General features: G+C 39.7%; 1 protein-coding gene across 1 annotated transcript in view; it reads left to right on the top strand.

Annotated features, from left to right (window-relative positions):
- The window catches only part of st6galnac5a (ST6 (alpha-N-acetyl-neuraminyl-2,3-beta-galactosyl-1,3)-N-acetylgalactosaminide alpha-2,6-sialyltransferase 5a), a 50,380-nt gene extending 26,119 nt beyond the window's left edge, over positions 1-24,261 (top strand). The window contains exons 3-5 of the mRNA XM_034153186.1: positions 7,058-7,470; positions 18,508-18,615; positions 23,742-24,261. Of these exons, the coding sequence (XP_034009077.1) occupies positions 7,058-7,470; positions 18,508-18,615; positions 23,742-24,000 (780 nt within the window). The 3' untranslated portion in view covers positions 24,001-24,261. The remainder of the gene's footprint in view (positions 1-7,057; positions 7,471-18,507; positions 18,616-23,741) is intronic.
- Positions 24,262-25,371: the final 1,110 nt, after the last annotated feature.

Genomic DNA, 25,371 nt, shown 5'->3' with positions numbered 1-25,371 from the left:
CTAAACTTAAACTTAAAAAACTAACAATTTATTAACTAATCAACAAAGTAATCTGAGTAGCAGCTTCACAACGATCAAATATTGTTTAAATTATGAACTGATACACTGGACATATTTTTCTTTTCAGCTGAATTGCCATTTCCTTCTTTTACTCACTTTTTTGTTTATTTCTATTCTTGTCAACATTTATTTGTATCATTGTTGACAATTAAAGGTAGGGTAGGTAAGTTTGAGAAACCGGCTCGAGATCGCTAGAATTTGAAAATACACGACCGGAGAAAATCTGCCACTTCCTTACAGAGCCCCTCCTCCAACACACACGAACGCGCACATGACCAATGAGGGCACGAGATAAGTTTGTGCACAGATGGAAGGCTGACAGGCAGGTAGGCCATCCAGTTATTTTAGCCGGGCCGGCTCAAATGATTGGTCGTACTTTTTACAGTATTACGGCTTCCACAGATGACATTTTTGTATGGATTTTTTGTCAAAGCACTTACGATATTCATTGCTATCGGGATGTTAAGAGCATTCCATGGAATATAACAAAAAGTGTATCTCGAGCCGGTTTCTCAAACTTACCTACACTACCTTTAAAATATTTTTTTTTTAAAGCTTTTAAAAAAATAGTAAAATATTTGTTCTTTAATTTTTCCGCTTAATTCCTCTTATTGTATTCATGTATCCGCTATACACCAAATCAAGTTCCTTGGATGTGTTAGACTACTTGGCTAAATAAACCGGATTCTGGTTCTGATATTTGATCTTCATGGGTTCTGCTCCTCTACAATGAATCAGATTAAAGATGGATATTGATCGTCCCTGAAGGAAGGCCACAGCCTCACACGAGGGTACGGTTGACTTATACATTTGTGCCGTACATGCATCGATGCTGAATTATTTATGCTTCTTAAAAGGTCTAGTTGTACTGTCTGTTACATTAATAACTGCCTCAGTGTAATGGTTACAGTAAGTCGGATGGCAGCGACTTACAGTGATAAAAGCAAGTAGTACTACTTTGACTTGCTTTTATCACTGATTAATCTGTGTTTGTTTTGAGCAAAGCTGAACAAATGTTTTCTTCTTTCTTATGTCTATTTGTATACCTCCAGTCAGACAGAAATAGCCTAATGTTAATCCGAATTAATTTTGATTGGATATTCATTTGTGTGACGTTGCTGCCTGCAGCTTTGATTAACGGCACACTGATATCCTTCACTTTAAACGAAAACCCAAACACCTGCAGTTTTAATCTCATAAAAAGGATCAAAGGTAGTTTGTTGTGAATGAAAGAACACAGCCAGCGATTTCAAACACATTAATGATCAGTGGCGAACCGTGTCTATCACAACTGGACCTTCTGTAGACACACACACCCCCCGCTGCCGCCCCCCCCCCGTTATAATGTCCGTCTTTTCACTGAATTGTCGTCTTGAAAAGGGTACTCACAACAATTCCGCAACAACTTCATCTTCACCTGTTGCACTTACCATTTCAACGTTAAACACAATAAAACGGCATGAATTGCTTCGTCGCATTCATCTAGATCCTCTGTCTCGAGCCAGTTAACTAGCGGGCCTTCTATACCCCTTTCACACCAACGCAACTCCGGTTCAAGCTCCGTGCTAGAGCTTTTCAGGTTCAGAACCGGTACTTCGGTTTAGCTCCGGCTCTTTTCACACCGCTCAGAGCCCGACTGGTGCTGCCGCTGCTGCGTCATGACGTCACAGTTTACGTCGCTGATTTTCTCCCCAACGGAGCTCACCTCACAACAACAACGGGCCGGGGACTGCGTTGCTTTTAATCATACGAAGCCAGATTAAATTAAATAACGACTTCTCCAACCTTATACTTTTCTCCAGAGTGCCGTGGTTCATTGTTTATTAATGTGTTTCAGCGGCATTTACCGACCGCTGCAGTGCTGGCTGCTCTTCCACGAGTGTATTCTCCCGTTAGCTCCGGGTTAGCTCACACGGCTCTAAAGTATTCACTGTCTGACTGTCACACAAGCAGCTGATACATATCCCCAGTTCCCCTTAAGTGAATGTGTGTCAGTCTGAATTGACGCTGTTTGGTGTCAGTCTGAATTGACGCTGTTTGGCATCACAACGCTGTTATGAAAGTTTCTCTGGTATAACATGGGTGATGTTAGCATAGCAACCGAAGCTAAACTGACTACTTGCTAAGCCGTTTTCTACAGGCACTTTTTACCGACGTATTTTTCATTATGATTCTACTTGTGATAGTCGGACATGACAACCTGTGCAGCCCATGTATTGATTCCATCCGATAGCTGCTATAATAACAAACAAAACGTCTGCCTGCTCTCCACAATGATCAATAACAGCGAACGGATGGTCAAAGTAAGGTACAAATAAACAGAATCACACGAAGCCTGGTTAGTGTTGCCTGACTTTATAAAGCGTGTTTTTTTTTTACAAGTGTGTGGTTGCGTTCTAGTCACTTTGCTCAGCACTACTGCTGGTTACAACTTTTATTTGCCGTACTCGCCTTAACTGTTAGCTCAGGTTAATCTCGCCCCCCTCCGACGTAAGCGTGACGTATGCGGTTCTTGCTTCTAGACGGACAACTTTTTGGTGCTCGAAACGAACCGGATTCCGGAGCTTAGAGGCTGCTCTGCTGCGGTGTGAACAGGAAAACCCGGTGCTTTTCAAGCACCAGCACCGAACCGGCCCCGAAACACCGTTGGTGTGAATGGGGTACTAGAGTACCCTGGAACCGAGGGAAACTCTGAAAGAATACGCCCATTGGCTACAAATCAATATATGATTGGTTGATCAAACTGTCAATCCAAACGTACGCTCTCATTCAGTGCAACGGCCAGGGCATTCTATCAAGGATATAGAATACCCTGGTTGAAGGATATTCTACGCAGAGACCCAGAACAAGATCTGATTGGTTGCTTTCTTTTCTAACACAAAACCACTGAAATGCGTAGTGCATGGTCCGAGAAGGACAAACAAATCAACGTAACACTGTAATATTACAGATCAACAACACAGATACGATTCTCATTTATTCATTTTATATACATTTTATATACATTTTATATACATTTTATTTATATAATTAAATCGATTTTTTGTTTGTTTTATCTGAGTGTTCCAGGGTATTCTCTGAATACCTTGAAGGCACTGACGGTTCGCCACTGTTAATGATACATGTGAATTATGAACCATTTATCACATGAATCATTGAGCACAGATTCCATTGCTGTTTTGTCGAGGATGAAATCAATCTGAATGAAATGTCCAGTTTCTAGGAACGATGGGCAGCATGTCTTTATTAGAATCCCCATAAGCACCAGCTATTAGCATTAGCATGAATCTCCATTAGCATTAGCAATTCTACCTGCCATCCAAACACATATTTACACACAATAAACACACGACACAGAATTAAACAGCTCATCTCATGTCATTAACAATTAAGTATGGAAGTAAAAAACTAAATGATCATCCTTTCAATCATCATCAAGCCAAAAATAACAAGATTGACTGAACACACACAGACACCGTTCATTATAATAAAAAATTAAGATGCTATTTAATGGTAAAAACCTTCCTTTTTGATAAAGCATGTAGTTAGGGCTGGTTTCAACCTACTAACATCCGTACCATGCTGTGAATGGATCTGGCCCTTCCTACATCCAGGACATGGTTAAACCGTACACCCCAGCACGTGCACTCTGCTCTGCATCAGCCAGACGGCTCGCTGCACCAGCACTACGAGGTGGACCCAAGTTCCCATCAGCAAAAACACGTCGGTTTGCTATCCTGGCTCCAAAATGGTGGAATGAGCTCCCCATTGACATCAGGACAGCAGAAAGCTTACACATCTTCCGGTGCAGACTGAAAACTCATCTCTTTCGACTCCACTTCAAGCAATAAAATGACTATCAAAGCACTTATATACTAACAAAGGACTGGCTTATCTAAAGCCAGTTGAGTAGCACTTGAAATGTTTAGCTCTATGAAACCTGATGTACTTCTATGATTCTGTTTTCTTCAAGTTTGTATCTTCTTGGTCGAATGCACTTATTGTAAGTTGCTTTGGATAAAAGCGACAGCTAAATGCAATGTAATGTAATCCTCCTGGGCCTAAGATATGTTTTATTTTACTGTTTTTGTTTGTATTTTACATTCTATCTTGTAACTTTATCATATCTTTTGAATTTTCTTACATCATTTTCATTCATGTGTGTTGCTCTGTAAAGCCCTCTGAGGTGGGTTTTGTGATAATGGGCTCTATAAATAATATTTGATTGGATTTTTATTTGGACAGACATTTGATCCGATCTTTAGTATTCTCTTGTGCACCGGCAATGAACGAGATAAACTACCTCGACTCAATCGCCTCACACCAATCCTCCATATTGGATGGGTCACGTAATTCCGGCTAAAATAGGGAGTCTTGTCCAGACATCCAGCCTATTTCTCAGTAATAGCCTGACGGAGCTCCCTGAAGAGGCCAATTCTGGCCAGCAAAGCCCCACTTAAATTCTCCGTGAGACAGAGGAAGAGAGAATAGTGTCTGCGGAGCCACTTAAAAGCCCCCGGGTGAAAATGGGATTTCTGACCTGCTCCACTGGTGCCGCAGCTCTGTGGCCAGATTGGCTGCCAGGTGGGAGAAGGAGGGGGAGGAAGATGGGAGGAAGATGGGAGGAATGGATGGATGCTGCTGCTGGTGATGGTGTAGACCGCTAGGACCTCATTAGCTCGACATTTCATCAAACACTACGGCACCGGGGTGGCTCTCACTGCCTCCATATATCTCTTTCTCTTAAGCCAGACTTTCTTTCTCTTTGTTTTTATCGCTTTACTTCGCTCTCTTTCACACCTTCCTCTCTGTGCCGCCGCTCCTCCAGGTCTCATTAGCCAGATGAGGCCGTTCGTCTGGTGATCTGACACTAAGTCAAAGTCAGCAGATGAGGTGATAACGACACATTTCCCTCCTAGACTCACACTCACATCCAGCTATAATCATGTGTTCTTGTTAATGCCATGGAAATGTACATTTGTTATGGCTATAAGAATGTAAATAACCATCATACTTCTGCTGGGGAGATAGTTCAGGGTGCATTAAAGGGCTCTGCAGGGCCTGGTTTGCATATCATTGCTGCTCAGTGCAAGGGGGGGAAATCAGAGACACACCCACATGCATGCATAAAAAGTACATGAGGAATAACATCACACACACACACACACACACACACACACACACACACACACTCTAACACTCTAACACTCTAACAACATGTAGAGCAGCTTTATACATAAATAGATTTATGGTCATGATTAATGTTCATGCACAGAGAGAAAAAGGCACATTCTTAATGTATGTGTGCAGAAGCATGACTTCCAGTGTAGTTTAATCTGTGGCAGGGTCTTTAACAACAACATGATGACATATAACTGTACTGTATTTTTGTAATACTTTATAGTCATATAATCCAACAAAACACTCAATATGTCCTTATACAAGATGTCCTTATAAAAAACAAATACAATTTGTTTCATAAAATGACTCATCTGATGATGGGCTGATACTTTGTTCTTATTGGTCAATGTGTAAACTGTACTCTTGTTGAATCGATTTAGTCGATTCATTGTCAGGAAATAGTGAAACATGTCATAATATCCACAATTCAATACTTCTATATTGTTATACAGTAGTTATCAGATTTTATCTTTTGTGGAACTTCAGGACAAATGTGACATTAAAAGTGTATCTTATGCTAAATTTAAAATGCTTGTTTTCTTAGCTAACAAGACTCTGAAACCAGAAGATATTCAGTTCATAACATCACATAATTATCATATATGTGATGTTATTATCAGTAACATCTTCCACAATATTCCTCTAGAGTTGCTGAGTTTGATATATATAATATGCTGAGTACTTTAGGTTGATATTTGATAAGAATGCAACATGCGTTTTGTGCACCCGGCCTGTTGTTTTGAGGTAAACACACATTCCTCTGTAGTGTGTGAGTGGGAGAAAGATGTAAGGTGAATCCTTTGTAAGACCCCGGGGTTTCTACCTATCGCAAAAGCAATATGACAAGCTACACATCCCCAGGAGGCTCTGCCACTACCCATTTGTCAACAAAGCATTTTCTTCCTCAAACACACAGCGAGGCTTTTTACCACACTCCCCCTAGGTGTGCTTTCCTGTCTGCTTTGCATATTTCTGTATAAACCGGGGCTAAACACAACTTTCAGAGCAATTTTGACTTCTGGAAAAAAAACTGAAAATATGGAGAAAAAACTGAAAATTCAGCTGTCAGTGCTGCGAGTGCTTCCACTGGGAATAAAGAGGCCACACATTTCAATTCACAGAACATCATATTTGCAAAAGAAAGTTACTGTACATTTGTAATTCAACATGTATATTTTCAACTTTTTATTCTAATGCTATTTTATTTCTATTGAGATGTTTACATTTTGGAATGTTTAATGTTAGAAAAATATCAATCGTCACCGGCTTGAGCTTCAATAATCAGGATACATGTATTTATTATCCTCTCAAGAATGGAAGTAGTCATCACATACAGAGCATTTGGTACAACTAGTTCCTGAGCAGTGTCCTTCACATGCTGATATACAAGAGAGGGAGTTACACAGTCACAAGATGGAGGAATACCGGTTCAAAGCAGTATACAATGTTTAGTTTAGATTAGCTCCACGTCAGAAATGATCATGCTTGTCACATGTCTATCTCCATAGAGGCTGAATCATCATGTTAATCACATGGCTATCATATGCCTAAAACAGTCCTGATGCTCTTCTAGGTAATCATACATCCTGTCATGTACACAGCTACGTAGGGCCTTTGTTATCATGTGCTACTCTGATATTGGAAGAGTACATTCAGTATTTTCCCAACATACTTCTAGTCTTTTAATTTTTATTGTTCAATGCCATGTCTTTTTATGCTGCTGCAACGCAAAAATGTACTTTTTATCTTATTCTTATTCTTATCGTATCTTATCTATTTTCTGTTTGCTTCAATCTTGTTTTTCTTCCCTCCCCAGCCTCCCAGGATGCACTGCAAGACCTGCGCCCTGGTGACGAGTTCGGGTCACCTGATTGGAGGAGGTCGGGGGGAAGAGATCGACCAATCGGAGTGTGTCATCCGGATGAACGACGCTCCCACCGCCCGGGGTTTCGCCCGAGACGTGGGCCGCCGCACATCCCTGCGCGTGGTCGCTCACTCCAGCATGCAGCGCGTCCTGAGGAGCCGCCACGAGCTGCTGAACGCTAGCCAGGACACGGTGTTCATCTTCTGGGGCCCCAGCAGCTACATGAGGAGGGACGGGAAGGGCCTGGTGTACAACAACCTGAGGCTGATGAACCAGGTGCTGCCCAAACTCAAGGTCTACATCATCTCCTGGCAGAAGATGCTGCAGTTCGACGAGCTCTTCAAGAAGGAGACCGGCAAGGACAGGTGAGGGAGAGTTCAGAATCAGAATACCTTTATTAGTCCCACAGAGGGGACATGTACATTGTTACAGCAGAAAAGAGCCAAAGAAAGCTTAATGTTACCTAAGAAGCATGCATAAAAAAGTATTGAAGATAACAAAATTATAATAAAAGTAAGTTACACCATTTACAAAATACACATCCTGTAACAGTTCTGAGGATTTAGCAGCCAGGTTTATATATATATTGCACATATTGCACCTCACCCTTTAAGGCTAAAACTGCGACATTAACATGATGAGCTCAAGTGATATGTAAAATACAGGAATGCATTCAGTTTTGGGGATTTTATATGAGAGATGCATTGTGGACAGCGTGTTTGAATAATGATTCGATTACATTATTCGACGATTGACAGAAAATCAGTCCTTATTTTCCAAGTAAGAGGATAAGCAACATGTAAAGAAAATATATATACTGTTGGTACAAGTGTGAGCATTTGCTGCCTTTTATTTGACTAATGTGATTTGGGAGTCTTTGGAATAAATGCAATTTGGCATCTTCACTTAGGGCTTTGGGAAAATGTGTTTTTTTACTTCACTGAATAATCCCTCAATTGAAAATAAATAAAAGAACTACTGAATCAGAAATCCTTTATTAGTCCCACAGCGAGGACATTTACAATGTTACAGCAAAAGTTGAATAGCAGGTAATAAAAGAAAAGAAATGAAATGTAAAATACTAAAAAAGTAAAGCACACATTAGTAATAAAATATACAAATAAGTATACAACCATGGCGAAAAATAATACGCAGTCATTTCAGTAAACTTAGTGACAAAGATGGCATTGAAGTATTGTGACCTTAAAAGTATTTTCGTACAGATAATTAGTTGAATCTTTGGAGACTTGAATAACAGTGACATGGTTATATATTGTGGTAATGCTTTTGGGTATAAGAGCATCTTGTTGTGTAGCATTTTCAAGCCTATTAATATATATAATCAGTGCTCGAAGCACAGTTAGATTTCTGTCTATCTGGTTACCAGTAAATATTTCTCAGTGCCACAATTCTTTAATAAATGACCTTACTTTTATGATGCATTTATGGAAATGATTTGGCCAAATAGCTCCTGCTAGAGGAGGCAGAAATGTGCCGCAGCGTGAGGTTCACAGTCTAGTTTGATATTAGTCCAGTTGGAAGGCTGTGTGATAAGAGTTTCTCCTCAGGGCTCCAGAAGTCTATTTCTTGAAGTGGTCAGTCTTCATGGTTTGAATGTAATGGTTTCACTTTTCGCCCAAGGTGAAGAAACACTCAAAGCGCAACATGCAAGCCTGCTAACTTTAGAGGCAGCTTCACATATAGAAAGCAAGGATAGGTTTCTATTTAAAACCAGTGTCATCACAAAATCATCACCTGACATCAGGGAAACACATCTTATACTGTCCTGCCATTAGATCACAAGAGGCCCTATTCTGCTTTTTGGGGTTGTCCCATGTCCTGTAGTGTGTTGTATAGGCTTTTTGTGCATGTCAATGGTCAATGGTTCAAAGACTGAAATCCAAGAGTTTCTCTCCTACACACTCCCCCCCTGCCTGAAACAGCTCCATTGTTTATATCTGCAACATAATGACATCACTATGTAACACTGGCGCTTCTAACGCTCCAACACATTATACGTGATAGACAAAGGGTGAGACATCTCTAAGCAGATAACCAATCACAACAGCCCTGGTTTCAGACAGAGGGTGAAGAGAGGTGCTGCAAAACACGCCGGTGCATCGCCATCTGTATTTTGTTTTTGAAAATCAAACTAGAAAGGCATTGAGTTTTGAGTTAATGTACCGAGGGAAATGTTTCAAAGTAAATGTGAAATATACTTGCAATGAAAAGAAGAAATAATGTTTTGTTTACGTGTGATGTCCAAATGATTTAGAACGTCTTTTTGAGTTTCTGCAGCGTCTCTTCTCAAGCAGTGTTAGAGGGCTCAAATGTAATGAGTCCAAGCGGAGTCCTCAGTCTTGAGGCCATTAGCACTTAATGAAAATGCTAACACACACACACACACACACACACACACACACACACACACACACACACACACACACACCCACGCACGCACGCACGCACACACGCACACACACGCACACACACTGTTAGTCTCTCTCCTTTTGTCCGGAGTGTTGCTGGAGACTGAATCTGACTCCAGCGTTTGTTGAATGGCCAAGACCTCCTTCAGGATCTGTGTCTTCATTCATGTTAAATGTTGAAATGTTTACAGGGAGCAAGCGGCTTCCGATGTACTGTTATCTTTTTTTATAGCATTTGGCATTAATATCCGTGGGGCTTATTTGAGGTCATTTCAGCTCTGTGGAGCGTGGGAAGAGAGAGGAAGAAAGCCTCAATGCTTTTACATCATTTTAATGATGGATACAAGTTTAAAGTTTAAATAACAACAGTTTAACGCATTTATAGAATGAATCCTATAGTTCTTTCCAGGACTGTGAAGCTGTGTGAGCTGCAGTAGTAGCAGAGTCTCTGGGTAATCAACTGTGCGATCGGCAACCCTGCAAGCCAGTAATTGTAATTATGGGTTATGCCGTTTCAGTAAAGGTAATTAAGACGGTGTGGGCTGGTGTCACATCCACCCATTTTAATAAAGCTGGCAGAGGAGCAATGAAAAACAGGTGTCCCTCTGCATCCTCTGTGTTCAATTGCCATGCCCGAATGAGCCTCAACCGATGATTAAAGGCAAATTAGCTTTTTTAATGACTTTTTATCCCTTTTTATTTATATACATAATGTTATGCTCCCATAATGCTTTGTTCTAATCACTTACAGTCTCACTGTGTTTTACTGTAAGGTTTCTACTTGATTCATTTGGGAAAGGTAGTGCTGGAATAAAACTGAAGTGTGTAGGTGTCAGGCTCATTCAGTTACCAAAAGACAGTTTGACCCTTTTAAAAGTAAATCTAATTGCTGAAAAGAAGATGAAAAATGCCAGCTAAAGCATTGACAGTCCTGCAAAACGAAACTGGGGTGACTTTAAAGGTCAAAAAGGAGAATGAGAGCAGGAACAGAAGGCCTCGTATTCAACAGAGAACAATAGACTGTCGAGTTTACATTTACAAATCAGGTTCATATCAGTATGCTGAGTCTCTCCTGTGACATGTCCCCATGCGTTAATGTTCAAAAAGCTCTTTATTTTCCTCATACTGCCTGTGCTGCAGCACCTCTTTTCACCCTCTGTCTGAAACCAGAGCTCAGTCTGCTCTGATTGGTTAGCTGGCCGGCTCAGTTGTGATTGCTCAACCACTTAGAGATGTCCCGCCTCGCAGCCTATCACGTACAATGTGTTGGAGCGCTAGCCAATAGAAGCACGAGTGTAACATAGTGATGTCATTATGTCCCAGAAGTAAACATAGGAGTCCAATGGAGGTGTTTCAGGCAGTGTGTGGGAGAGAAACTCCCTCTGGAGGGAACACAGGGAATGTAGCCTTTGTAGACCATCCACACAAACGTATTTAACAAACTACAGGGAAGGGAAAACCCCCAACAAAGTAGAACAGGGCTTCTTTAATTAAACTTAGAAGACTCTACAGAGTTAATTATGAATAGGTATCTTCTAAAAGTTGAAGAACATGACACATTTTTCAAAAGACATCATTTCTTGTTTCAACAAAGGGTAAGAGTATCCTTTAAAGGTCGTTCTTTTTTATTAAAGTAGTATAAAAGTAAATTGGAGATTCTGCTCTGGAATTTTGCTACAATTTGAAGGAAACTACTAACAGATAAAGAATATACATCACCTGTGTGGATGTACCATCTGAGCACAGGTGCAGAGCATGTAGGAATATATATCGACCATCTTTTGGAATAAAAGTGAGATTTTTAGTTACATATCTTTCCTGAAGCAATTAATGACTTGTAAAGAACAAAAAGTAGCCTGTAATATATGTATATATTAATAAAACAAAGCATTCCAGGAGCAGGAAAGTCTGCAGCTAAGTAAAGCAAGACACGTTAGAAAATATATACAAATAAATATGGTTGTATTGGCTAAGAAGTACAAAAACACGGTGTGAGAAGTGATTGCAAAAGATATGTAAGCTTTATTCTTGACTTCTTTCACGCCTGAGCAATGCAACATAACGGGAGCTGTGATCAGAAGGAAAGCGGCCTGAAAGAAGTGAAGTACCATAAATCAGTAATCAACACCAAACTGCTTCTAATCACTGCAGTCATTAGAGGCGCGTAAATAAACTGTGCCTATGCCTTGTTCTAATGCGAGAAGCAAAAGACCTTTCACAACAAAGAGTCTGCTTTTTTAAACTAATGTTAAACTCCTTGGTTTGACCTTTACCTCTCAGCGGTAACATACAAACCATTATAATAAACTACACCTGCTCTTTAGAAATGATCACAATACAACAACAGAATAACCAAAGAGCAGCACGATTCTCTTTCTCGAATCAGCTTCATAATTAGAAAGATTTACACTTCTTGACTAATTTGATTCTATTAGATTATCTTTCTCAAAGTAAATGACAATATGCCTGCTGGGTGTTGTTGCAAATCAACTTCAGCGTCAATATTATGAAAACAGCCATCTCCTTTATTAAATAAGAGCACTCTTTTCTCGCTCTTTTAATAGAAATAAGATTTGAACACCCAAGGATCAGACTACAGTTAAACTACTCATTAACGGGGTTTTGCTAGACTTTCAGAACTGCGTAAACACGAGGAGACGCTTTCCTTCGCCGGGATAAATCCTTCTTCCCACTCACAGCTTGCTTCCAGTCCTTTTTAAAGACAGCCATTGAAGCTAAGAGCTTGACATTTCACACCACATTATTCATCAGCATGTTCATAAACAAGGAAATGAGGAAGACTTCTTAAGGAAGATTAGCTGCACGCCTCCTGACTAAGACCTCCGCGCATCCACCAAAGACGGCTTGATGACAAAATGTTGCGCTTTGAACTTTGGAAGTTTTCTAATTTGCTAAAGGTATCCGTGTGTGTCTGTGTGTGTGTGTGTCCGTGTGTGTGTGTGTGTGTGTGTGTGTGTGTGTGTGTGTGTGTGTGTGTGTGTGTGTGTGTGTGTGTGTGTGTGTGTGTGTGTGTGTGTGTGTGTGTGTGTGTGTGTGTGTGTGTGTGTGTGTGTGTGTGTGTGTGTGTGTGTGTGTGTGTGTGTGTGTGTGTGTGTGTGTGTGTGTGTGGTGTGTGTGTGTGTGTGTGTGTGTGTGTGTGTGTGTGTGTGTGTGTGTGTGTGTGTGTGTGTGTGTGTGTGTGTGTGTGTGTGTGTGTGTGTGCTGTTCTCGTCATAGTCCAGCCCCCGGGCTGTGTTTGCATATCAATACAAATCAACATGTTCCAGACAACCTGGGTCCTGTCGTAATTAAATGAAAATGAGAAGTCTGTGCTTGGGCAGCGATAGCATCACTTTGGACAGACACTGTTGTTTGTCCCCTGCACTGACGTTAATAAAGATGAAAATCTGACAAAAGTGCGGCGTCACTATTCATCACGCTGTCACTCAGTGAACATATTGATTCAGAGGGTTTTGGTGTTGTTTGGCAACACGGTAAAACAGCAGGATGTGTTCATTTGGAGATATTTTTTCTCCAGCAAACACAATGTTGTTGTATTAAAGGTCGGAGTAGGGCGAAAGAGGAAGGTGATTGTTGTTTGCTTGACTGCTGAAAAATAACAAAACTTAGGATGTGTCTCAAATCGCTCTCCAACTCCTACACAGTGCACTCTATTCACGATCTGCTTTGTTATTTCAGTGTCAGAATGTTTCCGAAATGTATTCTGATTAAAAACTGCCACGATGGAACATATCAGTTAGTTTTACTTTGGATATTTGACATTCACTCTGGTCTTGTTACTGAATTTTACAGCAAAAAATCCATATAAAATAGAAGAGGCTTTAGAATCCACTAAAAACAGGTGTGTCCTACTCGACCAGTTGATAAATGCTGCATTGATTTAGCCACAGACTTTCCAAACACTATTCGTATAAAATAGAGGAAGCACTAAAATCGCATTAACAGGTTTGTCCTACTCGTCCAGTATAGTTATATAATGCTGCATTGATTCACAGTAATTAGACCCGATGACATGAAAGCCACTGTATTGTGAAAACCTAAAATGATCTTCTATTAAAATATTATGTAAAACAGTGATAAAAATGTAGGACACATGTTTAATACTGTTTTAACATAATTTCTCTAATACTATTAACTTGAAAGCACAGAGGTATTGAAAATAACATACACAAAATATACCAGTTTTAACAAGGCAATATTCACACTCAATTGTTTAAATGAATTATGCGAATATATATTCAATCAATTTTCTCTTTTCTATGCAGCCGTGATCAAGATTACATTTCCTCACACCAGTAATGATCACCAATGGACACAACCTTCTATATGCAAAATGTGCAAATATGGAACAACATATTGATTATGAAGTATTTCGTAATGTTTAAGCAGTTGTGTCTTTCTTTCCGACCAGACGTTTAGACTGTCTTTCATTTCATTTCAAACCTTTATTTATCCAGGTGTATCCCATTGAGATCATTGATCTCTTTTTCAAGGGAGACCTGCTCAACCATGCATCTCCATGATCTTTACTCCATTATTGCAAACGAATGGTAAAGAGCGTAATTCAGTTTCATATTCTGAATGCACTTTGTTCAAGTTCAAAGAATGCTCTCGAAATCGAATTAATATCAACACAGCCCTCATCTAAATCATGTGTTTTAGGCTTTATTCAGAACATCCTCACAGATGATACTGTTTACCTGTCCTGTATCATATTCAGATGATACTGTTTACCTGTCCTGTATCATATTCAGATGATACTGTTGACCTGTCCTGTATCATATTCAGATGATACTGTTTACCTGTCCTGTATCATATTCAGATGATACTGTTTACCTGTCCTGTATCATATTCAGATGATACTGTTTACCTGTCCTGTATCATATTCAGATGATACTGTTTACCTGTCCTGTATCATATTCAGATGATACTGTTTACCTGTCCTGTATCATATTCAGATGATACTGTTGACCTGTCCTGTATCATATTCAGATGATACTGTTTACCTGTCCTGTATCATATTCAGATGATACTGTTTACCTGTCCTGTATCATATTCAGATGATACTGTTTACCTGTCCTGTATCATATTCAGATGATACTGTTGACCTGTCCTGTATCATATTCAGATGATACCTGTCCTGTATCATATTCAGATTATAGTCATATTTGGAAAGGTAGTGGACTGTTAGTATGTCTGATACCAAAGTCCTTCTTTATATCTGTTTAGAAAAAGCTCTTAACATGTCCTTACATCCTCTAAAGTGTCCCAGGAAGATGTGGTTTTTATTCCACCATCCTCAGGCAGGGGGAAATGCTCAGAATTCAAATGCTCAACAGGCTTTCTATTTAAAAGCTTTCTGTCTGTCTGTCCCCCCCTACGCTGCTGCCTCTGTGAGAAATAAGAGAAACAGCTCACAAGCAGCCAGGCTAACCCTCCACTTAGAATGTGTCACCCTCATCAACCGAGTGAGGAGATGGCTGCCTGGTTGTTCTTGTCAACACTTTTCTTATCAGGCCGAGCTTTGTTTCTTGCTGTGGATGCTGAGAGTGTGTGTGGAGAGTGTGTGTGGGAACAGACGAGGAGCGGTAGCAAGCTCTCTGAAAGCAGCGGGGAGACGAGGTGGTCGAGAGAACGGCAGATCTGTCAAACTGCACTTCATCTTCTGCCTCCTCGCTGCTCTTTACAGCATTCAAAAACAAATGATGACCAGGAAAGCTTATTGTAATGCATGTTTAAAGTGTTTAAAACAAAGGTAGGATGAAAAATTACTTTTGATTGACACTTGGCTTTATTTATCGGTTGGTCTTTTTCTCTGTTTGTTCACCACTTGGTGATGGAAAAAGCGTAACATCTATTGGACGGATCTCCGTGACATTTAGAACAAGTATTCATCGTACCATGAGGACAAATCCTTATTACTTTATAGGAACCTCCTGACTGAATGTTTTCTAACAAAGTGGACACAGCCTAAAAAGATGTGACCTATTTAGTCCAGTGTTGTAATACAATGCTGCATTGGTTTAGAGTCACGGGGTCACATGTTATGGAAGCTGTTGAAAAAAACAATAAGTTTAAACCCAAATAATGCTTAATTTTATTACCAAAAACCTGCAAAACTAAATCCCCCTCAGCTATACTCTGTGTTTAGTGCTAATTTCCAAATGTAAGCATTGTGGATAAAGATGATCATAGTCAACATTATACTAGCCTAACAAGGTAAACTGTACAAGTGAATATTCTGATTCCTGTAATTAACAATATCTTGCAAAAACACATAATTAGTTAACAGCATCTTCATAATAAAAAGCCTATCGTATCACATGCCAGCCCATCATTTCCTGCTCTTGCCAAAAGTTATTTTCTTTTCCCCATCAACCTTCACTTCTTCTATCATCTGGCAAAGCTCGCACGTGTTGGCTCTGCACCATAAAGCTATCTCTTTGTGATCTTTGTCCCAGAACGTTTCTTTAAAGTCTCGGCCAATCTTATACTTACGTTCATAAATGACTCAGTGCGCTATAGGTGGCCCTGCTACCTCTTTAAATATTTGATGAGGAAGATCACATAATATAAATGATGTGCTTTAAGTAGAACACATTTCGTTCCTCCTTCATTGTTATTTAACTTTAATCGGATATATGAATCTGTTGCAGCATTTACAGTAAAGGCTGCAGGCATTACTTATATTTGTTTTTGTAAGGACGTTTCCAAAGAGGCCATCTTAAAATACACCTGATAGCGGATGCCTGAACACCTCCACTGGTCCCCTGGCATAGTCCCAGTGAGGTTTGTTTGAGCGTGACAGGGCCACAGCTGGGCTGACTCAGCTGAAGGACTCAAACTCATCCCTGCTGAATCAGCTCATACTTTTAATAATAAGTGTGTGAGAGAACTAGAGCAGTTGTGAATCATTTCGAAATTATAAATGTATTTAATGAATGCTGATTGTTCCAAAAGTGCACAGCAGCTAAACCTCCTGCATGACTGTGCTTGGCAGCGATTACAGACGTGGCTTTCGAGCCAACCAGCATCAAGTTTTCTTCCCAACTGCTTTGTGAGACAGGAGCTAGATGCCATGCTCTGCTTTGAGCTAAATGTTAACATGCTCATAGTAATGCCATCATGCTGATGGTTTACTACCCCGTACTACAGCCATACTTTGACATATTTTGGAGGCATCTTGGGACACTGATCTCCCAACTCTGCAGAAAGCGTTCAACTTTAACTCCAATTACAAGTCACATTTAATTGAAGAACGCTTGCAGTGATTGTCTGCGAGCAAAACAATATGATTACAGTTCATGGTTTAAATCTTAAATGTATAGTGTATAGCTGTATAGCTGAAACTTTTGGGAATGCCATTGGTTTTGCAGCTATTTGGTCACAAACCAAAGATTTGGGAAACATCTAAGTTTGAACCTGATGATGGCGCTAGATAAGAGATCTTGAGTTCACCAATGAAGGATACACTTTCTTCTCTATGGTCATTGATTATCCATCATATCCATTGTCAAATGTCAATCAAATCGAATCAAATCAGGTTTTATTTATAAAGCACATTTAAAAGCGATTTTTGGTCGAGCCAAAGTGCTGTACATGTAATAAAAAACACATTACTACAAAACACAATAAACGACAATAAATTACAACAGATATAACTTAAAAAACAAAATAAGAATAAAACACACGGAAAAGTCAGGAGTCATGCTCCGCTCTAATTAGAAAGCCAGAGAGAAGAAGTGTGTTTTTAATGTGGATTTAAAAACCCCTACGGTCTGGGCCGACCTCACATGGAGGGGCAAAGTGTTCCAGAGCCTAGGGCCAGCTGTCATGTCATGGTCACACATTCAATATGTATGAAGTGATTTCACCCAAAAACAAAATGTGAGCCACAAGTTTGTCAGGGTTCATCCCCTGAGGATCATGAATATCTGCCTAACGTTTCATGGAAATCTGTTTAAAAGTAAATATATTTCAGTCTGGACTAAAGTAGTTGACGAAAACATTTTAGCTGTCCATTCAGGCCATTAAGGCAATTTGCAGTCGGGTTAATCATCAGGTCTACAAAACACACCCTAAACACATTGGCTGTTCCAAATGTTAACTTGAAAACCCTCTAAAGGCGACTTTAAGAGAAACAGTGTTTTTATTCCACAGCCTTAATAACAGAAGCTTCTGATAAACAGTGTGCTTTTATATTTCAACATGTTCTCATTTCTGCGTATTTCAGCTAACTTTGATTAGGGCTTATTTATTCATTTTTCTGTCAAATCCCCAGAATCAAAGTTTTGGTTATTTTGTTTAGTGTTAGTTTTTGAGTATTTTACTTTGAACTGAATGTTTTTTTTTAGTCCTTTTAGGAGTGGTGTTTGAAGTTTTATGACTGGAGCCCATTAAATCTATTCAAAACCAACAAGGGATTCTTGAAAAATGCATGATAGTCAGGCTGTTATGTTACTTCATCTGACAGAACCCCTATGAGAGGGGTCTCTCTGATGGGCATTTAAATGTAGAGAGACTATCTAATGCAATGTAAAAAGTATTTCTCAGAAAACTGCTCAGTTCTTCGGGGCTAGACTGAAAAATCTCCAGTGTGAAGCAGATGGTTCTGCAGCTGAAGCTTTGTCTTCTCTACTTTCTGCACCACATGCAAACCAAGACTACTCTCTGATTGAGGGTTTGATTATTTGATAGGGTTCATTTGCATCCATCGATACGTAGAATAGATTTGTATTTTAATGAAGCTGCGAGGAATGATCTTGCAGTCAGAAAAATCGACCTCTGGATCGAGATAAATCTTTATTCTGCCTTAATATGCCAATGTGAGATTTTCTAAATATCTATCCCAGTTAATCACATTCCAAAAAAATCCAACGAGGTACATTTTTAATCCTCGTGATCTCCCACGCATGAAATCCATCTAACTGCCTGATCCTCTCTCCTCTGCAGAAGAGTCTCTAACTCCTGGCTGAGCACCGGCTGGTTCACGATGACCATCGCCCTGGAGCTGTGCGACCGGATCAACGTGTACGGCATGGTGGCCCCCGACTTCTGCAGGTGAGCTGTGGAGCTGCATGTGAAACACCATCAGCTCTCTAACTCCATCACTGAGGCTTTTATAAAGCAGAGGCAGAGGTGGGAAGTACTGGAGTACAAATACTTTGTTACTGTACTTAAGTACATTTTTCTGGTATCAGTACTTTACTCCACTACTTATTTTTCTGACGACTTTTTACTTTTAATTCTTACATTTTGAACCCAAATACCTGTACTGTACGTTCTACTTCTTACATTTTCCAAACAGGCTGGTTACTTTAGTTTGAATGTGTGTTTGGTGGCGTGATCATTATTATTTAGAGTCATTGCGTGCCTATTGATTTGAACACGATCCGTGTATCCATCATTTCCTGGTCTTCTCTAAAGAAGAGGGACCAATGAAAACGTTGTCATGTTGCCGTTGTTCAGCATGGAAACATTCATTAGCTAACAATGACATTATTGTTCTATTAATATAAAGGGAGGTCAGGTACTCTTTAAAACAGCTGCTAGTTATGGGTACTTTTTACTTAAGTACATTTCAAAGCCCATACTTCTTTACTTTTACTTGAGTAAAGAAGTTTAGTCAGTACTTCTACTTTTACCAGAGTATTTTAAACACGAGTATCTGTACTTCTACTTGAGGAAAGGATGTCTGTACTTTTGCCATCTCTGAGCAGAGGTGTAAATGCAGTCGCTCTAAGTGTATAGAAATTCATAGCAGCACATCGCCCTGATAAGAAAGATTCAAACTAAATGTATTCAGGCAGCTGATAGATAAAACGTCACTGTGACTGGAGATGTTTTTGGATTGCTTAAATTGCCTGAAGATTAGTCAAAATGAAGAATAATTCTCACAGAGTTTTAGTATTTGTGTGCATGTGAGATAAAAGAGAAAGCAGGGGTCTCACTCTGCTCCTCTGTATGGCCACATCATTGCACAGTGTGTGAAGAAGCTTTGTTGAACATACTGTATACAGAATGACGTTTTCTGTCATATCTGTGTAGACAGGCTTCCCTCTAGCCTCCTGTTGAAGAGAGATTCAGCTTGCAGTACATTTACAAAAAATTCAACACACTATGACTTTTTTTTTCTGATATTCTTCGTCATACTATACTATGACTACTAAGACTTTTTTTGACATTTAACTATACTATAACTTTTCTTCAAAATTGTCCACATACTATACTATGACTTTTTTTCTAAATCTTGACATATGTACTATTCCGTAACTTGTTTTTCAACGTACTAGACGGTGACCTTTTGTTTTGACATACTTAAAGGTGGGGTATGTCATTTATTTCAGAAACACTTTTTGTTATATTCCATGGAATGCTCTTAACATCCCGATAGCAATGAATATATTAAATACTTTGACAATAAATACATAAAAAAAATTCTGTGGAAGCCGTAGTACTGTAAAAAGCATGACCAATCATTTTAGCCGACCCGGCTAAAATAACTGGATGGCCTACCTGCCTGTCAGCCTTCCATCTGTGCACAAACTTATCTCGTGCCCTCATTGGTCATGTGTGCATTCGTGTGTGTTGGAGGAGGGGCTCTGTAAGGAAGTGGCAGATTTTTTCCGGTTGTGTATTTTCAAATTCTAGCGATCTCGAGCCGGTTTCTCCATTCTTACCTACCCTACCTTTAACTACAGTATGACTTTATTTCAAAATGTTGGACATACTAAATTATGTCTTTTTTTCGACATGCTATACTACAACTTTTTTCGACATTTTAAACATAATATCTCATGACTTTTCGTTTTTATTCCGACATACTATACTAAGACTTTTTTTAACAGTCTATAAAACGACTTTTATTTGGATTTTTTGACATACAGTTTTCATGATATTTTAACATATTATACTATGATTTTTCAACACACTATACTATAACAGTTTTTCATATTTTTCAACTTGATTATAGAGAAAATACTCAGAACAGGAAGTTGTTGACTCATGAAGGAGCTTTTAATGTTTCTGTTATTGGAGGTAGAATACTCCATCTTTACAGGGAAGCCATTATACCAAAATAAAACCTCTCAAGATGTTCTCATCATTAGTACGGGCCATGTGGAGGAAATGGAAATAATACATATAATACATACTTTTCATATTGCGCCAAATTAACCACAAATAACTACAGGAAGTTTTGCAATCAGAAAACAGAGTGAACACAAAACCAATATCCAGGATAATATAATCCAAGGTCAGAACCCCTGATATTATTTCCACTGAGCATTTTGAAAAAAGAAAAAGGGATTTTTAACCTTTCATAAATCTTAAATAAATCTAATATTTCCCTCTCTTTTCACTGAGCAGGTTAAAATAACGTGACCATGACGCTGCTCCCCTTCAGCACAAATGCAAAGGATGATGGGATACATAGCTGAGGGGGACTGTCCTGCTCCTATAGCAACAAACTCAACGAGCGTCTCATTAGCCGAGTTTAATGGTTTGAAATTACAGCTCACGTCTCTTTCCTCTCAGCCAACGCTTTAATTGGGGGATTTTATTGGACAAGGAACAAATCTTATTAGATTTCTCAATAAAAAAGAACAAACTGTAAAATGCTCAGTATATCTTTGTTCCCGCTGCTGATTGATTAAATCATTTTGGGTATAGGCACAAGTCCAATCTTGATAATGAGGAGAGAGATGTCGGTTCATTTCTTTGAACAAATGGTTGTCTAAGCTCATATTTGGCAATCACTATAAGTTGTTACAAGTGAAGTCTGCAGATGTTACTGGATGTGATCCAACTGACAATCACTTACATCCAATGTGTTTTGTCGACATTTTACATTATTTAAATTCTTAATGAAGGGTAGACAACTATACAGTGACTTTCTGCTAAGTCTTTTTATTAATGTAGCATGACTTTTAATGACATACTACAGCATAACATTTTAATTACATTACTTTATGGCATACTCTACCACGACTTTAGTACAACAAGGATCATTTCCTGTCATTCTGCAACACAGGATTGCACAATGAGATGCAGTTTTTCATTAAATGCTGAAAAACAAACAAGACAAGACGAAATAAAAACTGTAGTATTCCTTAAAGGGGACCTATTATGCAAAATCCACTTTTTCATGTCTCTTCTACATCAACATGTGTCCCCTCTGTGTAAAGAGACTCTGAAAGTTTCAGGAAAAAAGATTCTCTCTCTTTTTGTCCTGATCCATTTATATAAAAACCTGTCTGAAAATGAGCTGATCAGATTTTGCCCACTTTATGATGTCATAACGATGTTTTGGCTTGTGTAACCATTAGCCAATCACCAACCAAGGTAACCACCTTATCACCTGAATCTCCTCCTAGAGCACCATTGTGTTCTTTGTAACCAAATATCTCTCAGAGGGGCGTGGGGAGTGGCTCCTTATTTTCATCTGAAGTAACAGACAGAGAATCAGCACTTTGGAAACAGGGCTGAAACAGAGGGGATTATGGGATGCTGCAATGATCTCTTTGGTGTTTGGAGCCAAACACTTCAGAGACATGTTTGTATATATCTGAGACCTGTAATATATTGATGAAAAACAGTATAATAGGGGACCTTTAAGTCTGTGCTTCTTCCAGCGGTCGGACAGAAGAGCACACAAGAGGACATCAGCCTGGTGCATGCTGGGTAGTGGAATAGCCTGAGGTCGTAGCTGGGTTAGCTTACTGTAGCTTCCAATCATACTGACCTTTTTACTTTTCTCAGACACACTTTACTTTGACTTTTTGTTAACTAAATCCAATCACCAATATTACATTTTATTTTATTACTACACCGTTTTTATTTCTTTTTATGACATACTATATTATGAAACCTTTTTTGACATGTATATAATGACATTTTCCATCATTTTAGACATACGAAACCTTTTTGTAACCTACTATACTGTGACTTCTTTTAGTGTATGCAAGTGCGGTGCATATTCTGGTTGGAAAAAAGTCAGAACATTTCTTTTACTGAATCAACATTGATAAGAAATAGTCATCTAGATTAACGACAGAATAAAAGCCACATTTATAGTTGTAGAGTTTGTGCATGATAAGTATCCCGGGGAGTGGGATTTACATATTTGAAATCAGGCAGCAGGGTAGCAATTAGTAACACATCTTTGTATAGACCACCCGATGTAAGAAGAGAACTCATACATGATGTGAATATAAAACGCTGCTCATGCCCGCCTGAATGGAGGCTCTTTTGTCATAACTTTCATTATTCATGCTTAAACTTTGTTTCTTCATTTGTCTTTTTCATTTAGTCATGAGCTGCAGGTGGCATTTAAAAAGCTATTAAATGTGGTTACGTAATCCATGCAGAGACGGACAAATAAATGCAAATCAGTCCACCTCTTTAAACAATACATGAAAAACACTGAAGCTGAAGTGACTCATAAAGCGGTTTTTAAATGTCAACCCCCTCTGCTACTAAAGGTGACCGTGTCTTTTCAAGTGGTGCTCCAACACTACAGAGCCCCCCCCCTCTATTGACATCCGCTCTGCTGTCTCTGTAGAAGCTTTAAAAAAAACGACTGAAGACCTATCTTTTTACATTGGCTTTTGTTTATACTTGAGATGTGTGTGATGTGTTCTGTTCATATGTTTGTTCCTTTCGGGACTCTGTGGTCTGTGTTTTGATTTTATGTTAACCTTACATTTCTGCCTCGTGTGGTTATTGGATTCATGTTTCTGTGGTCTTTTTTTTCTTTCTTGTGAAGCACTTCTATTTCTGTGAAAGGTGCTATACTAGATGTTGGAAAAATATCACTCGGCACCGACTTGAGCTTCAATAATCAGGATACATGCATTTATTATCCTTGCAAGAATGGAAGTAGTCATCACATACAGAGCATATGGTACAACTATTACTGTAGCTAAGGGCCACATCAGAAATGATCATGCTTGTCATATGTCTCTCTCCATAGAGGCTGAATCATCATGTTAATCACATAGCTATCATATGTCTAAAACAGTCCTGATGCTCTTCTAGGTAATCATACATCCTGTCATGTACACAGCTACAGTTGGGATACCTTTGTTATCATGTGGACTCTGATATTGGAAGAGTACATTCAGTATGTTCCCAACACTAAATAAACGTATTATTATTATAATTATAATTATTCTGTATTTCTGCAGGGAGTCGCAGCAACACTCCGTCCCGTACCACTACTACGAGCCGCGGGGTCCAGACGAGTGCGCCATGTACATCTCCCATGAGCGCGGGCGGAGGGGCAGCCACCACCGCTTCATCACGGAGAAGAGGGTCTTTGCTAAGTGGGCTCGGACTTTTGACATCCACTTCTACCAGCCGGACTGGACACCCCCTCCTCTCCCAGCCAACCAGACTCTAGAAGCCACAGCCACCGCGGCGCCCCTGGTACCCCAGAAGACGTGACCTGTGTTGGGAGGGAGAAAAATACTTTAGAGATTCATCTAGGAAAAAGTCTAAAGATGGGGAAGTGTTTGCATTGAAGGCTGCTGGACACTTATCAGAGAAGGATGAAACAAGAAGAAGGCAAGATATAGTTACCACAGAAGAAGAATCCTGCTGGATGTTTGGTGCGAACATTTCTCCAGCTCCATCAGTGTGTTTGGTTCACTGAGTTCAAAGTTATACATCCATTGTACAACCTTGTAAAGTGATTGTATACAAAGAGAAACATCATTACACACTCTCAATGCATGCATCCAGTGTCTTAGTGTGGGTGTGTGTGTGTGTGTGTGTGTTGTGTGTGTGTGTGTGTGTGTTGTGTGTGTGTGTGTGTGTGTGTGTGTGTGTGTGTGTGTGTGTGTGTGTGTGTGTGTGTGTGTGTGTGTGTGTGTGTGTGTGTGTGTGTGTGTGTGTGTGTGTGTGTGTGTGTGTGTGTGTGTGTGTGTGTGTGTGTGTGTGTGTGTGTGTGTGTGTGTGTGTGTGTGTGTGTGTGTGTGTGTGCCCGCCCGCCCGCCCGCCCCTGAGGGATCGCAGCGGATACTAACTTGAGTTTGGGCTCTCCACAAAGCCTCTGCTGGATGAAGGATCTTTGCAGGATTCAAGGCTCACAGTGCTCTGAAAGAAAAGTACCATTACAATGTGGTGCTGGAGACAGTGCCACATGAATACCTATAATAGTGTAGTTAAAGTCAAAGTATGATTCATCACCATTATTCTCTCGCTGTACTCAAAGTGTGAAGAGGTCAAGTTGGATCCGATTCTTTGTGCCGTGCAACAAATCCGGTATGAATCACTTCCCTGACTTTCATTTTCACTACCTTTCAGATGTGTGCATTGTAAACTCACAAGTGTCAAACAAGTGAAACTTTGCACCGCGTCCCGACCCGGCTGAGTGACATGCGTGTGCTATTAACTGGAAGGTTTTATCTTGTGTGTGTGCTATTAACTGGAAGGTTTTATCTCGTGTGTGTGTGCCTCGTGGCCCGTACGTATGTATTATAAGGCCTTGTCGGCTCCTGTCAGCTCCTGTCAGCACCTAATAGTGCAATTTATAAAGCTACAAGCCAGATTTCCATGTACAGTAAATGCACAGCCATGTCACACAAGACAAGTGGGAGATTAAAATGGAGAGCAGGGATGCACCGGCGCCATCCATCCTACTCTACAGCGCTCATCTGCGGCCTGAATCTCCTCGCAGGAAAATTACAGATTTTTGTTAAACTGATGAGTATGTGATGTGTCCGTCTTCTCCTCTCTCGCTCTCGATTGTGTTGTATAGCACTCTCCTCTCATTTGATGGAGTGTATGCAGCTTGTAGACTAACCCTTCCTCTAT

This window comes from Trematomus bernacchii, unplaced genomic scaffold, assembly GCF_902827165.1.
Source record: "Trematomus bernacchii unplaced genomic scaffold, fTreBer1.1, whole genome shotgun sequence".
Lineage (NCBI taxonomy): Eukaryota > Metazoa > Chordata > Actinopteri > Perciformes > Nototheniidae > Trematomus > Trematomus bernacchii.
This window is presented reverse-complemented; position numbering and strand designations above follow the sequence as displayed.